Source organism: Staurois parvus, unplaced genomic scaffold, assembly GCF_062004578.1.
Source record: "Staurois parvus isolate SC_StPar_1 unplaced genomic scaffold, SC_StPar_1.0 ptg000170l, whole genome shotgun sequence".
In the NCBI taxonomy this organism is placed as follows: Eukaryota; Metazoa; Chordata; class Amphibia; order Anura; family Ranidae; genus Staurois; species Staurois parvus.
This window is the reverse complement of record NW_028317966.1, coordinates 5,401,199-5,416,603: the sequence shown is the minus strand read 5'-3', so window position 1 is coordinate 5,416,603 and position 15,405 is coordinate 5,401,199. Positions and strand designations below refer to the sequence as shown.

General features: G+C 37.7%; 1 protein-coding gene across 1 annotated transcript in view; it reads left to right on the top strand.

Moving 5' to 3' along the window:
• Positions 1–15,405, top strand: part of MMRN2 (multimerin 2) — a 73,397-nt gene that overhangs the window by 30,927 nt on the left and 27,065 nt on the right. The window contains exons 2-4 of the mRNA XM_089676497.1: positions 6,541–6,663; positions 11,046–11,152; positions 12,869–12,943. Coding sequence (XP_089532623.1) covers positions 6,541–6,663; positions 11,046–11,152; positions 12,869–12,943 — 305 coding nt within the window. The remainder of the gene's footprint in view (positions 1–6,540; positions 6,664–11,045; positions 11,153–12,868; positions 12,944–15,405) is intronic.

Sequence of the window (15,405 nt, the reverse complement as noted above, 5' to 3'; positions counted from 1 at the left end):
CTCACAGCACATATGTTTTTTTTAATAGAACACAAATGTGCGGCCACTCGGCATCTAAGCCCAGATGCCGGGAGGCCGCACATTTGCATTCAGCCGGCGCCAAGAGGTTAATGACATCCCCAAATCAGTTTTCCAAACGCAGTGCGATTGGGTGAATTGGATCACATAGGTGTGAACAGTGCACAAAAAAAGGCACTGCATCTTTCTTGTGGGTGTATTGTGTGATTTGAGCCATACAAAATGAATGGCTCAAATTGCACTGCAAAAAAATTGCATGTAATTTGAATAGGAATGCGGTGCGATTCTTGTCCAAATCAAATTTAAAAAGCAACAGATGTGGGACATTAACCTCTAATTGGCATTTAACCCGTGTATGTCACCTGGTGTGTCTGTACCAAAGCCAAACATTCCAGGGTATGTAAACTTTTGATCCGGGCCAGTTGGGTGATTTCTGTTATCATTATGATTTAAAAAGGAGCCAAACAACTATTTGATAATAAATGGATTCATATGATCATCATCCTTCAATAAAAGAGCATTTTTTGGCATGATCAGTCATATTTTCAATATCAATGCCAAAATTTCACAATTTCTGCCAGGGTATGTAAACCTTTGAGCACAACTGTGTGTATATATATATACAATTTGGCCATATTTAATATATTTAAAAATATATTTCAATAAATATATATATATATATTTATTGAAATATATTTTGAAATATATTAAATATGGCCAAAATTGTAGTATTTCAAATATATGTCAATATATTTGGGAAGAATATTTTTAAAATATATTTTGAATATATTTTTCTTCCATGTGGGATCTGCTAAATGGTGCAGATTTAGGAGAATTTCATTTTACCTACAGGTAAGCTTTATTATTAGCTTACCTGCAGGTAGAAGATAAAAAAGTTTACTTCCACATTAAAGTACAATAGTACGAAGGGTCTTCAAAAATTTTCACACTTTTATCCATATCTGTATATGTTTAAAAATATGCAGAAACATTTTGAAGAACCCTCATATATGCTGCTTTATGGTGCCTGCCATATCCCAGTAGAGATTTGTCATGAGACCTATCCTCTCTGCTCCCACATGATAAAGCAGAAAGCATGCTTTTCCTCATATTCCAGGAATGGATACTAAATATAAATGATCATAAATTGTAAGAAAGATCCTGCTTGGTATGCACAATGCATTACCGCATATTTGCATTTAAGTAGATCAGTTCCACACTGACATTTGTAGAGACAAAACAATTTTTTTTTCGTGGGAATCTGCACACACCTCAGTTTTAATATAGACCCTGCTGTCATTGAACCCAAGGAGCGTGATTATCTGCTGGGAACTGTGAAGAAAATGAATGTAATTGTAAGCATACAATGACCTCTAAAACAACCCCCACTTCCTAACATTGTTCCTGCTGGTAGCTGGGTGGTGGGTGAAACACAGTGATTTAAACACATCGTATAAGCAACCACCGACCTTCCTATGAGACCAGTGAAATATTTTCTTTGGCTTAAATCTGGGTCTGTCCGATGAGACACGTCTTAAAAAAAAAGTAAAAGATGTTTAGTTTAATTTTTCCCAAGCTTTGTTCATAGCTATCCTTTTCATATGTAACTTCTACCACAAGAAACACTTATTATGTAAACTACTTTCATGGAGATCTATAGTGTTTTCTTTATATTGTATTTCCTTATTATGTGCACATTTAACATTCATCTCTAAATTTTTACTATAGTGAACGTTTATATTGCATTAAAATATGTTTAAAGGATAGGTTCACCTTTGGAACATGTTACATTCCATATGAAAGAAAAATATATTTGAAATACATTTTACAAATATTCTTCCCAAATACATTGACATATATTTGAAATACTACAATTTTGGTCATATTCAATATATTTCACAATATATTTAGAAAAAAATAATATATATATATACAGTGTGTATGTATATATATATATATATATATATATATATATATATATGTATATATATATACTGTATGTTGAAATGCATTTTATTACAAAATATATATGAACATTTATTTTTAAAAATACATTTCAAATATGCTGTATGTCTTAAAAATACAAATCTACATTTTCTGAATGCATTTACAAATATTTGTAAAAATATATGTTAAAATGTCTTTTTTATATGTTAAAAAAAATCTAAAGAATATATTTTTTAAATATATATTTTTTAAAATATTTTTTTTAAATATATTCTTCAGATTTTTTTAATATATATAAAAAAGTAATTTTAACATATATTTTTACATATATTTGTAAATGCTTTCCAAAAATGTAGATTTGTACTTTTAAAGACATACAGTATATTTGAAAATGCATTTTTACAAATGTTTTTCATATATTATGTAATAAAAACGCATTTAAACATACAGTGTATATATATATATATATATATATATATATATTGAATATGGCCAAAATTGTAGCATTTCAAATATATGTCAAATATATTTGGGAAGAATATTTTTTAAATATATTTCAAATATATTTTTCTTCCATGTGGGATGTTCCACCCGTTTTTAGGGTGGAACATGTAACATGTTCCCATAGTCGCAGCCATGCTCGCTTCCCCCCTCCCTTTGACAGATAGTACGGGTAGAAGTTTCCCCGTACTATCAGATTTGAGAACAGCGTGGCCATACAAGGCTCCACCAGCATGGCTGCGTCACTCATTCACAGAATTCTGTGAATGAGTGCCTACAAGTCCCAGAAGCCTTAGTGATGTGGGCTTGTAGTTTTCAATTAACTACCACAGCGCAGTGGAGCTGAGTGGCAGTTAAGTGAAGCTTCCTGTCAGTATATATGCTTGCCTGTACATCCCGTATGACAAGCAAATATTCTGACAGGTCTGCAGGAGACCTACAGTTGTGACCAAAATTATTCAACCCCCACTGAAATTGAGTGTTTTGGCCAGTTTGACATTGCTTTTGATCATTCAGTCATCTTGCTTACATTTACATTAAAGAGGCACTTGTAGGTCAGACAAATATAACATAACAGTTATAATGAAATAACCACAAATGTCTTTTCTGTGCTCACAGCATTATCAGTTTTATTCAACCCCCAAGTGACATTCAATCTTAGTACTTAGTACAGCATCCTTTTACAGTTATAACAGCTTTTAAACGTGAAGCATAGCTTGACACAAGTGTCTTGCAGCGATCTACGGGTATCTTCGCCCATTCTTCATGGGCAAAGGCCTCCAGTTCAGTCACATTCTTAGGCTTGCGCACTGCAACTGCTTTCTTTAAGTCCCACCAGAGGTTCTCAATCGGATTTAAGTCTGGTGACTGCGATGGCCACTCCAAAATGTTCCAGCCTTTCCTCTGCAACCATGCTCTAGTGGACTTGGAGGTATGCTTGGGATCATTGTCCTGTTGAAAGGTCCAACGTCTCCCAAGCCTCAGGTGTGTGACGGACTGCATCACGTTTCCATCCAATATCTCCTGGTACTGAAGAGAATTCATGGTACCTTGCACACGCTGAAGCTTCCCTGTACCTGCAGAAGCAAAACAGCCCCAAAGCATGATTGACCCTCCACCATGCTTCACAGTAGGCAAGGTGTTCTTTTCATCATAGGCCTTGTTCTTCCTCCTCCAAACATAGCGTTGATCCATGGGCCCAAACAGTTCTAATTTTGTTTCATCAGTCCACAGAACACTATCCCACAACTTTTGTGGTTTGTCCACATGGCTTTTGGCATACTGCAGTCGACTCTTCTTATTCTTTGGAGACAGCAAGGGGGTACGCCTGGGAGTTCTGGCACGGAGGCCTTCATTACGCAGTGTGCGTCTTATTGTCTGGGCTGAAACTTCTGTACCCACATCTGACAAATCTTTTCTCAGTTCCTCAGCAGTCACACGGGGACTTCTCTCCACTCTACGCTTCAGGTAGCGCACAGCAGTCGAAGTCAGCATCTTCTTTCTGCCACGACCAGGTAGCGTTTCAACAGTGCCCTTTGCCTTGAATTTGCGAATGATGCTTCCTAAGGTGTCTCTTGGTATGTTTAACATCTTTGCAATCTTCTTATAGCCATTGCCCTTCCTGTGAAGAGAAATCACCTCTTCTCTTGTCTTCCTGGACCATTCTCTTGCCTTCACCATGTTTGTAACCACACCAGTAAATGTCTAGAAGGAGCTGAGTATCACAGTCATTTTAAAGCTGCCTAATTGGTGCTTATTATGCTTGATTGCTGCTCGGTGACATCCACAGGTGTTTTCAATACCTGATGGAAAGCACCTGTATGAACCTCTGTTCTTCAGAGTGGTAGTCTTTAAGGGGTTGAATAATTGTGGCAATGAAGAAACCACATAAGAACCATTTACTACTGTATTACATAAACAATTGATGTCATTTTAGTTGCATTTGGGTAGTTACAACGTCCTTGTAGGATTTGATTCTGAATACAATTCCAAATGTACACTATAGTCCCTAAACCCCTTTACAGCATTGGGGGTTGAATAATTTTGGTCACAACTGTACATGGCACCAGCGATCTACTGATCACTGGTACGATGCTTTCCAGGCTCCTTTGGACAAAAATAATAAATGCACATTTTTTTTACCTGAAAAAAAATGTGCATTTATTATTTTTTGTCCAAAAGGTGAACCTATCCTTTAACTCTTTTGCTGCCAGAGCTGTTTTTGCATTTTTTTGCACACATTTATAAAATCATTTTAGGCCCGAAGATTAAATAAAACCCCCAAACATTACATATTTTATGAAAGCAGACACCCTAAAAAATAAAATAGTGGTAGTTACAATTTTTTATATCACACAATACTACTGTAAAGGTCTAGGAAATGCAAACAAATGCAATGAACTACCCACATTTTTGGTCAAACATACGGTAAAAGGCTAGGCTTATTTCCAGGGTGAATTTTAACTGCTTTTCTTAAATTGTAGGTATAAACCAAAACTTTTTTTTAATATATTTTGGATAGAGTAGGTGAAGTTTAACACCTACAAGGTTCATTTTTGTGGCCTGCATCCTGCCGGGGATATTTCCATTTGCTTCCTGCCTTGAAGATGTAAACAGGAAGTAAGAACACAGGCCACAACAAACATCTTACATCACCAAAAATCTTCCAAACTCTATCCAAAACTGAAAAAGTATTACCTTTACATAAGTATTAAAGTAGAATTAAACTGTATCTGAGCACTACAAAATGCTATTTAATTCATTTTTAATAATCAAAACAAACTCACCCATCCATCCATGTCTCCATTCTTTATTTTGGTGAGAAATCCCTTTGAAAACAAAGCTGAGGCCATCTTGAGTAAGGGCAGATAATGTAGCATTTACTTCCTGGAACTCATCTGTCCTTGGCGTAGGCAAGCAAGCAGGAGGGTGTGTGTAGCTGAGAAAGCCTCTTTCCCCAGATGAAAGAAAATAAAAGGTCTATGAAAACTCCTGGGATGTATGATATAATTTTTGGCCTAGGCCAGAAACCAGGATGCAATATAAGAAATGTTAAAAAAAAGGTTAAAACAAGTAAATATACAATAATATACTTTCCTATCTACAAAGGCATCCCGAGGCAGGTGCTCCGGGTGACACCTACCGCACAGGGTGACACCGGACCCACTCCATGAAAAGGTAAGTTGTAAAGCAAGCCGACAATCCCCGCAGGATAGATCCAATCCATTCTGTGGGGATCGTCGGCTTTCTTTACAACTTACCTTTTCATGGAGTGGGTCCAGCGTCACCCCGTATAGGTTGCATGCTGATGATCCCCGCAGGATGGACTCCAATCCATTATGCTCAATCCACAGATCTGAACCATCCTGCGAGGATCGTTGGCATGCAACCTATACGGGGTGACACCGGACCCGCTTCACGAAAAGGTAAGTTGTAAAGAAAGCCAACGATCCCCGCAGGATGGATCGGATCTGTGGATTGGGGAGCATAATGGATCAGAGTCCGATCCATTATGCTCAATCCGCAGATCCGATCCATTCTGCAGGGATCGTCGGAGAGGGTGTCACCAAGTGTTATCGCCCTGGGTGACACCAACCCTAGGGACGCCCCTGCCTATTTATTAGCTAAGGCTAGAGGCATAAGGATTAAAAATAATCAATGTTGGCCAAATCCTGCGGCCTCTATCCATGTTAAATGCTTTTAACATAAAAAAAAAAATGTTCATTGACAGAGTTTAGTTCCACTTTAAAGCCCAACTCCACCAAAAACATTTCCTCTAGTTTTCAACAGGGCTAGGAGTTCAGGGTTTTATTTCTGTGTGTGTTGTTGGAAATTTTCACTCACCCCCTGTCTGGTGGAATCAGTAAGTGAAGGACAATCTATGGATAGAGCCCCAGCAGAGAGCGGTATAAACCCGAAAGGGACCCTTTCTAATCCTTGCCCATTCTATTTCAAACTCAAAAAAATTAAGCTGGAGGTACACTTTCATGAAGTTCTTTTTGAGTAAAAGGTGACGTGTTCATTGCAAGGTAATGCATGCATGTTTTATCAACGTATTCTTTTTTCTCTAACTAGAAAATGGTGTTCAGTGGTGAAAAGCCAAGTGGTATCATATGTGGATTTATGCAGAACGGAGAAATATGTGATAAGGTCTCAGCAGCCCTGTCCCTTTGGAACCCCAGACTGTCAAAAGACTATGTGAGTATAGAAATGGAAATCCTGGAACTTTAATATTTAAATATACCTAAAGTGTATGCAAAGGCAACATTTATTTTAGCTTGGAAAAATAAAGGGTTAGACCCTTTGTCAAGTTTGTATTGCTATATGTATCTCAGATGGGGACATTTACCTCTTTATATGTCATTGTCAGTAAGAATGAAAGTGAGGGGAAATTTTAAAAAAATTGTCAGAGCAAGAGGTGAAGAAAATCCTTGAATGGGGCACATGGTGCTATTTCATTTACCATCTCGAGGACAGGAACTGAAGGAAAATCTCCTTGGTGGGATAAAGGAAATATTTGTTTTTAACCATTCTCTATCTACAGCTAAAAAAAAAAAGTAAAAAAGATTTGGCTTAACATACACTTTAAGGAGCCACTACACTGCAAATTGCCATGTTCACCCATCTCCTATTGAGTTGTATTGAAGCATTCTTTAATCTAAATGGAATAATCACAATGAGCTCTTCCCCCACCTGCATTACCATGGCATCTGAAAGCTTCGCAAGTTACGCCAGTGGACTGGATTCTGAATTCCTACAAAGCACCCACTACAGGGATCATAAGGCATCATTATGTAGCCTTGCATGCAGGTGGATTCTCTGTGGGAAGAAGTGGAAAACTCACAACTTACAGGTGAAAACAGTAGTTTGACATCCAAACGAGCTTTTAAATTGTTACATTATCCCACCTCACCCCAGGGTTTCAAGGAACAATGAAGACCCAGTACTTGGCCTGAAGCTAACCCTTCACTCACCTGGAGAAATATGTTAGGGTGGTGTTGCTTAATCTACACCTCTATGTTAGACCTCAATGATTAAGTTCTAAAAATGGAGAAACATATCTGAGGAGTTCTCTATAGGTGGAGAACAGGAGATGAAGCCATCTTTTACTGATTTTTTTCACATTCATGCAACAGGGAGTCAGTGTCTGTGTGCAGATGGACGCCATTTTGCTGAAGCCTACAAAAGATAACAAACTTAAAATGATCAATATTATACGGTGATAAAAAACTTGAAATACATAAACACCTCTCATATATATCAATTACTCTTGCCTTTTAAAAAAACTGTGATAAAAAACCATAATAAATCCTCAAATATCAGTGATACATCACTTAACATAATAATACATAATAAATTGTGACAAATCGTGATAAGTGTGAAGAACCTATAAATCAAAAACAGTGATTCTGTAACAAATAATGTAATACATATATCCTGTGATAAACCTATAGCAAAATGAAATTGGATTGCTACTTGATACTGTGATAAACAAATGAACTCAGTGTCCAAAAAAACTCAAAAAGTCCATGCAAAATTTGTGAAAAACACTCTGTGATCTCCACTTCTAGTGCTCAAAAGGAATCCTCCAAAGGCTGAAATGCCTGCTCACCTCCCCTCCTCGACCCACACAGGGCCACCAGGCAAAAACTCCCCTCAAAGGCAATCCTTTCCTCCAAATAGCTCAGCAGGGGACCTCTGGACTTCCACTCCTCCTCCTCTCACCTCGTCATATAGGACACAAACAAAAAGCTTCCAATAGTATAATACCGTTTATTTAGGAGTAATTCGGCATAACAAACTTATTCCCACTCACATGTAGTCTTTGAATACAGCGCTTTCCACCTCACATCATGGGTGTATTCTCATTCACATACAGGGAGGGAAACAAATATGGCCGCTACGTCGGTTTGCAGTATATCGGAAGGACGAAGAGACCACTCTGGAAACGTATTAGGGAACATGTTCAGAACATAAAAAATGGTTTCCCAAAACACAGTGTGTCTAAACACTTCCTAAAGCAGCATAGTAAGGATCCGTCAGGTTTGAAATTTTGGGGGATTCAGAAATATACAAAACATTGGAGAGGTGGGAGTAAGGTTAAATCTTTGAGTCAAGCTGAGTCCCGTTGGATCTACACTATGCGTACGCAGGCACCATATGGATTAAATGTGGAATTTGATCTAAATTGTTTTATTAGTGACTTTTAATTTATTTCTTAGATTGTGCATTTATATATATATAATTGTTTTAATATATTTTAGTTATATTGTAGAGATTGATTTATGATATACGCTATGTAATTTGTAAACTCGGATCATGGGTTTATTCACATGACCTATTGGCAATCAGTTTTGGGTATGGATTTTTCAATATAGATATATGGTGTGATTGGGCGAGGCGTAGTATGACCCAATTAACCACATATCCACTTGTTTCTAGGACATGGGTTTCAAATAAATAGATTTTTGTAGTTTTTTAGTTTTTTTGAGAATAATGTAGAATAAGCCATTTAGGGCCTTGAGCCAATTTTTAATATTTTAATATTTGAATTTTATTAGATAAAAGTAAACAATTTTAAAATATTTCTTAAAAATATTTTTATATATATATATATATATATATTCCTATGGATATATGTGTATGATATACACATATATAAAACTTGTTTGTAGGTGTTGTTTATATCAGATTGGAGGATCTGTATTCACATTTATATATATATATTATTGCTAGGTCTTATTTATAATTATTTCCTCTGTTACTAAAACTAATGAGATTGATATATTAATAATAAAGAGGGGTATTATGTGGGTTTTAATATAATACTAATAAATAGTTGTATGTTTTATATATGTTTTTAAGGGGAGTATTATATTCGTTTTTGATATCTATATGATGGAAGCGATGGCACCTATTCATAGCGCAGATTGAGTGCTTGGATGGGATGTCTTCTATTGATGAGGTTAGCAGTGCGGACTCCGGTAAAATGGCCGCCGGGAGCCCGCCCTCTGATTAGGGTTAGTGGGTTGACTATCCATTATATAAAGGAATCATGGCTCTGGGGGGCGGTACCCTGATGAAGTCACGACGCACGTGACGCAACGCGTCGGAACGCCATTCCCAGTTCGAGATCACGTCACTTCCGGTCACGTGGGAACGTTTGTCCGGACGTAGCGGCCATATTTGTTTCCCTCCCTGTATGTGAATGAGAATACACCCATGATGTGAGGTGGAAAGCGCTGTATTCAAAGACTACATGTGAGTGGGAATAAGTTTGTTATGCCGAATTACTCCTAAATAAATGGTATTATACTATTGGAAGCTTTTTGTTTGTGTCCTATATGACGAGGTGAGAGGAGGAGGAGTGGAAGTCCAGAGGTCCCCTGCTGAGCTATTTGGAGGAAAGGATTGCCTTTGAGGGGAGTTTTTGCCTGGTGGCCCTGTGTGGGTCGAGGAGGGGAGGTGAGCAGGCATTTCAGCCTTTGGAGGATTCCTTTTGAGCACTAGAAGTGGAGATCACAGAGTGTTTTTCACAAATTTTGCATGGACTTTTTGAGTTTTTTTGGACACTGAGTTCATTTGTTTATCACAGTATCAAGTAGCAATCCAATTTCATTTTGCTATAGGTTTATCACAGGATATATGTATTACATTATTTGTTACAGAATCACTGTTTTTGATTTATAGGTTCTTCACACTTATCACGATTTGTCACAATTTATTATGTATTATTATGTTAAGTGATGTATCACTGATATTTGAGGATTTATTATGGTTTTTTATCACAGTTTTTTTAAAAGGCAAGAGTAATTGATATATATGAGAGGTGTTTATGTATTTCAAGTTTTTTATCACCGTATAATATTGATCATTTTAAGTTCAGTTGGTAATTTTAGTTATACACAGAGGGAATTGTTTTAGATAATTTGGGAGCGCTTCACTATTTAATGTATGTTATCTATGACTTATTGGTTGAGGTTGAGTGATTGCAGCTAGTAGTTAGGGACCTACCCATACGAAGCACAGGAGGATACCCCCTCAGTTTACAAAAGATGACAACTTGTCACCTTTGTAAACACCAAAACCTTGGTTTGTAGACAAATAATATGAAAACACAGAGGTCTTTTAGAGTCTCTGAATATGTATCTAACATATTGATTCTATAGTTATATTGAAGTATTGTATATACACAACGAGTTGTAAATTAAAGCACAACTTCCCTCTGATGTTTCAGTAGTGTGTAGAAGACAATGGGGAGATCTACTTCTGGTCCTACAGTCACTCTACTTGGAACTTTCTGGTTCCTCTCTTTTGAATGGCCTTTTTGTATATTATCTTGGAGAAATCACTTCAGAGAGTGGAAAATTCAGGTCATGTTTAAAGTCCAATTGTCACAGTATGCCTATAACAGAGAGGTAGATCTCTATTTTGGAGTCACAAACAACAATAAAAAAAACACCAAACCATGCCTTACTCCAAACACAACTAAAAACGTGGTGTTGATGATGTCCCATTTTAGGATTTTGTTTTTAAATAACAGAAAAGCAGCCATGATTAAGTAGATGTTTGTTTTACAGGTACAGACTTGCTCAGAGACCAGTTTATGAAATAAAAAGAAAATTTATTACCGGTTTAGACTGGAAATGCTGTCCTGGATATACTGGCTCGACATGTGAATATGCTGGTAAGGTTAGAACAAATAGTCTGATGTAAATTAATTCTGAGACTAGAGAAAATCATGATATACTGTAGATGTAGCGCTCACCCCTGATAGGGCCTGCTGATTTGGTCCTTTCCCCAGTTAGTGCACTAGTAGCCTGGTATATAGTCTTTTTCTCTTCTGACTCAATGATTAGTCTAAGGATATCCCCTTTCTGAAGCTTTACTAAACTTGAAATTGGGTAGGTGCAGGGTAGCTATGGGAAACTCCTGTAGGGCAAAGTAACAACTTGAGGACACCTCTCACTTCCTCAAACTTCCTAGCATAGTCCTTGCAGCAGCAAATGATGAATTCAGCTACACAGGGACACTATAAGGAATGTCCCTTTTTTAAGCACAGGCTGACCATGATTCCAGTGGGCTAGCAGCAGCACAGTCACTGGGATATCACGCACTGGTCTGTACTCACAAATGTCCCTAGATACTTGGATGTCTCCTTCCAATATCAGCCAGACATGTTTCCCATGGACTCTCCAGACCAGATCCCCAAAAGAAATCCCTTGATCAGTTCCAACAAAGTTCAGTAGAATAGACCCCCCCCCCAGCTAACACAGCTGGGACCTCAATGAGAAATGCAAAAGTAAAGCTAGACTGCCCAGAAGGGCAACAGCCCTACAGGCTGGGATTCTCTCCTCTTGGAAAACTCTGCTGCTCCAGGCCTCAGACTATTTTTACTCCCTCCCAGCCACCGACTGGGCATCCTTCCCCAGGGATTGGCTGGGGCCACATAAATATTCAGACTCTCCCAGCCCTTTACTTTCTAGAACCATCCAGAAGACAGGGGGAAGCAGTCAAACCTACAGCCTGTGAAACTCAGAGCAGACAAAGTAATCACAAGCAACTCCCCTGTAGGAGATCTAGCACCTAATTAGGAGGGTGCTACTTATACACTCACCAGCCACTTTATTATGTACACATGTTCAATTGATTGGTAACACAAATTGCAAATCAGCCAATCACATGGCAGCAACTCAATGCATTTAGGCATCTAGATGTGGTGAAGATGACTTGCTTAAGTTCAAACCGAGCATCAGAATGGGGAAGAAAGAGGATTTAGGTGACTTTGAACGTGGCATGGTTGTTGGTGCAAGGCAATGTGGCCTGAGTATTTGGCCTGAGCTACTGGAATTTTCACGCACAACCATCTCTACGGTTTACAAAGAATGGTCCAAAAAAGAGAAAAATTCCAATGAGCGGCAGTTTTGTGGAGGAAAATGCCTTGTTGATGTCAGAGGAGAATGGGTAGACTGGTTCAAGATGATAGAAAGGCAACAGTAACTCATGTGAATATGGACCAAAATCTCTGAGGAATGTTTCCAGCACCTTGTTGAATCTATGCCACGAAGAATTAAGGCAGTTCTGAAGGCAAAAGGGGGTCCAACCCGATACTAGCAAGGTGTACCTAATAACATGGCCGGTGAGTGTATATATAGCATGGCTGGTAGCTACGATTATAGCTAATATTGGATATGCACAAGAGCAAAAGGTAATAATCAATCAGCAATCATCTTTTGTTTTGTTTTAACTGCTTGAACTGTAAAGACAACTAGCTTATTGTGGTTATTGCCTATTATTGCTCTTTGCACTGTCAAGAAATAATGAGTTTTTATAGCTGAAACAATAGATTCTGTTATTTTTGCATGTGCTCATACAAAATCCCGCTAACTCTTGGTTCACACAGATCCCAATTCTATTCCTATTCTTCTGGAACACACATCTAAAGCTGAGGAAACGCAAAAAGCCCCAGTAAATGCAGGTAAGGTCCTCCTATGTAAACGGATAATGTTTTACATTGTGTATAAGAAGTATAAAAGGAAATTTAACTGCTTCCCGACCACCCTATAGCAGATATACTGCTACAGGGTGGCACGAGTGTGCAAAATCATGTGTGTGTGTATATATATATATATATATATATATATATATACGTGATTTTGCATTCCCAGGTAGGAGGTGCCCTACCAGCGCTGTCATTCGCAGCTGTTAATCACTGGGTCCCGACTGGTGATTACTCGCTGGCACTCGGTGATTGCCGAGCATCTCCAACGGGGAGGAGAACTGTATGTAAACAATACAGTTCTCCTCCCTGTCAGCTCGTGCACACTGCTTTGGATGGCTGTGCACAGCACAGCCATCCAAAGCAGTATGATTACAGTGAAGCACAGACACACAGCCCATAGTAAAACAGCACACAGCACACAGTTAACTCTTTGATCACCCCACATGTTAACTCCTTCCTGCCCAGTGTCATTAGTACAGTGTCAGTGCTTTTTTTAGCACTGATCACTGTATTAGCGTCACTGGGGATGTCAGCGACACCAAGTCAGTTCCCCCCAATGTCAGAATGCCTGCTGCAGTCCCGATATAAGTCGCTGATCGCTGCCATTACTAGTAAAAATTAAAAGAAAAAAATTATAGTAGCTATTCCGCCATTTGTAAATGCTTAAAGTTTCATGTAAACCATTTAATTTACATGTATTGGGATTTTTTTTTTAGCAAAGACATGAGGCAGAATACATTTTGGCCTATATTTATGCCGAAATTTCATTTTTAAATTTTTTTTACTGGACATTTAATAGCAAAAAATCAAAAATATTGTTTTTCTACTATTTCCAAATTCTGCTGTACAATGTTTAAACTGAATACTGATGGGTTTTTTTTGATTCAGCGAGCTTGACTGCAGTTCCTCTTTAAGAGCTATGTTCATAAATGATGTCCCCTTTGGGCACATACAGTGGTACATAGGTTGCTCAGCATGTTTGCATTTTTTTAAAATAACTCTTGAAGTGTTTTCTCACAATACAACAGTTTACCAAAAGTTTTTCTCACTTCCATTGTCCAAAGATCTTGTCAAAAACGTACAACCAAAACACAATCTTCTTTAGAGTAAAGAGGAAAAGCTAGATTGTTAAAGGTGAATTTTAGCTAAAATGAAAAACAGAAAAATAAGCAAAAGGGACATAACTTACACTTAGTATACTGTGTCCCCTGTGTTCATTCTTCTTCTTTCTCCACCCCTTCAATTCAGAGATGATATGAATGGTAGATCTAGCAAGAATGGGCAGGCATAATTGAGCTCTCTTGATGAGTGCTCCTGACAGCCCTTTAGCTGTATTAACCCCCATGGCACCAGAGGTTTGTAAAGGGGGGCAGGGATGGAAGATTTCTCATAAAAGAAGAATCAATGCAAGGGACACATGATAATATCTGTAAGTTACATCCCTTGTGCTGATTTTTCTGTTTTTCATTGTAGCTAAACTTAGGTTTTAGGATCAATAAACTGAAAACGAATATTTCAGTTTCAGGAAATGTCATCTACTACTTGTTCCAGGGGAGTAACAAAATATATCTGAAGCTAAAACCTATTTTCTATTGGGGATAGAGTAGAAGAGGGTTAAAGCCATTATCTGTTTTTTTCATCTGTCTCCTCAGGGAGCTTTCCCATTCACTGTCACAATAGTCAACAGGAAGTGAGAACATATCCAATGAGAAGGAAATCCACCATTTGACAGTTGCCACAAGAGCAACCCATATGGAAGAAAAATATATTTGAAATATATTTTAAAAATATGCTTCCCAAATATATTGCCATATATTTGAAATGTTACAATTTTGGCCATATTCAATATATTTAAAAAAAAAAATATATATATATATATATATATATATATATATATATATATATGCTGCATGTTGAAATGCGTTTTTATTACAAAATATATGAAAATATACTGTATGTCTTTAAAAATACAAATCTACATTTTCAGAATGCATTTACAAATATATGTAAAAAGATATCTTAAAATGACTTTTTATATGTAAAAAAATATATTCTTCAGATTTTTTTAACATATAAAAAAAGTCATTTTAACCTCTTGCCGCCCAGCCACTGTATTAAAACGGCGGCAGGGTGGTACGGCTGTGCAAAAGCATGTTTTTAAACGTGCTCCGCGCTCCCGATGTTTTCGCGGGCAGGGGGGGCGCACGCGAGCCCCCGCCGACCCACGACTGTTACTATTTGATCCTTGAGGGATCAATCATTCGGTTTCAGCTAGTGATGTCTGCCTGAAATCGGATGATCGGTCCCAGTCCTATCCTGTCCTGTGTTGACATTTACACAGGACAGGATATGATGTCATTCTTCTCTACCTGGGCACATTCCGTCCCAGAGAGAGAAAAAGACACAGTAAACATGAGTAAAACACTACACATTTACAG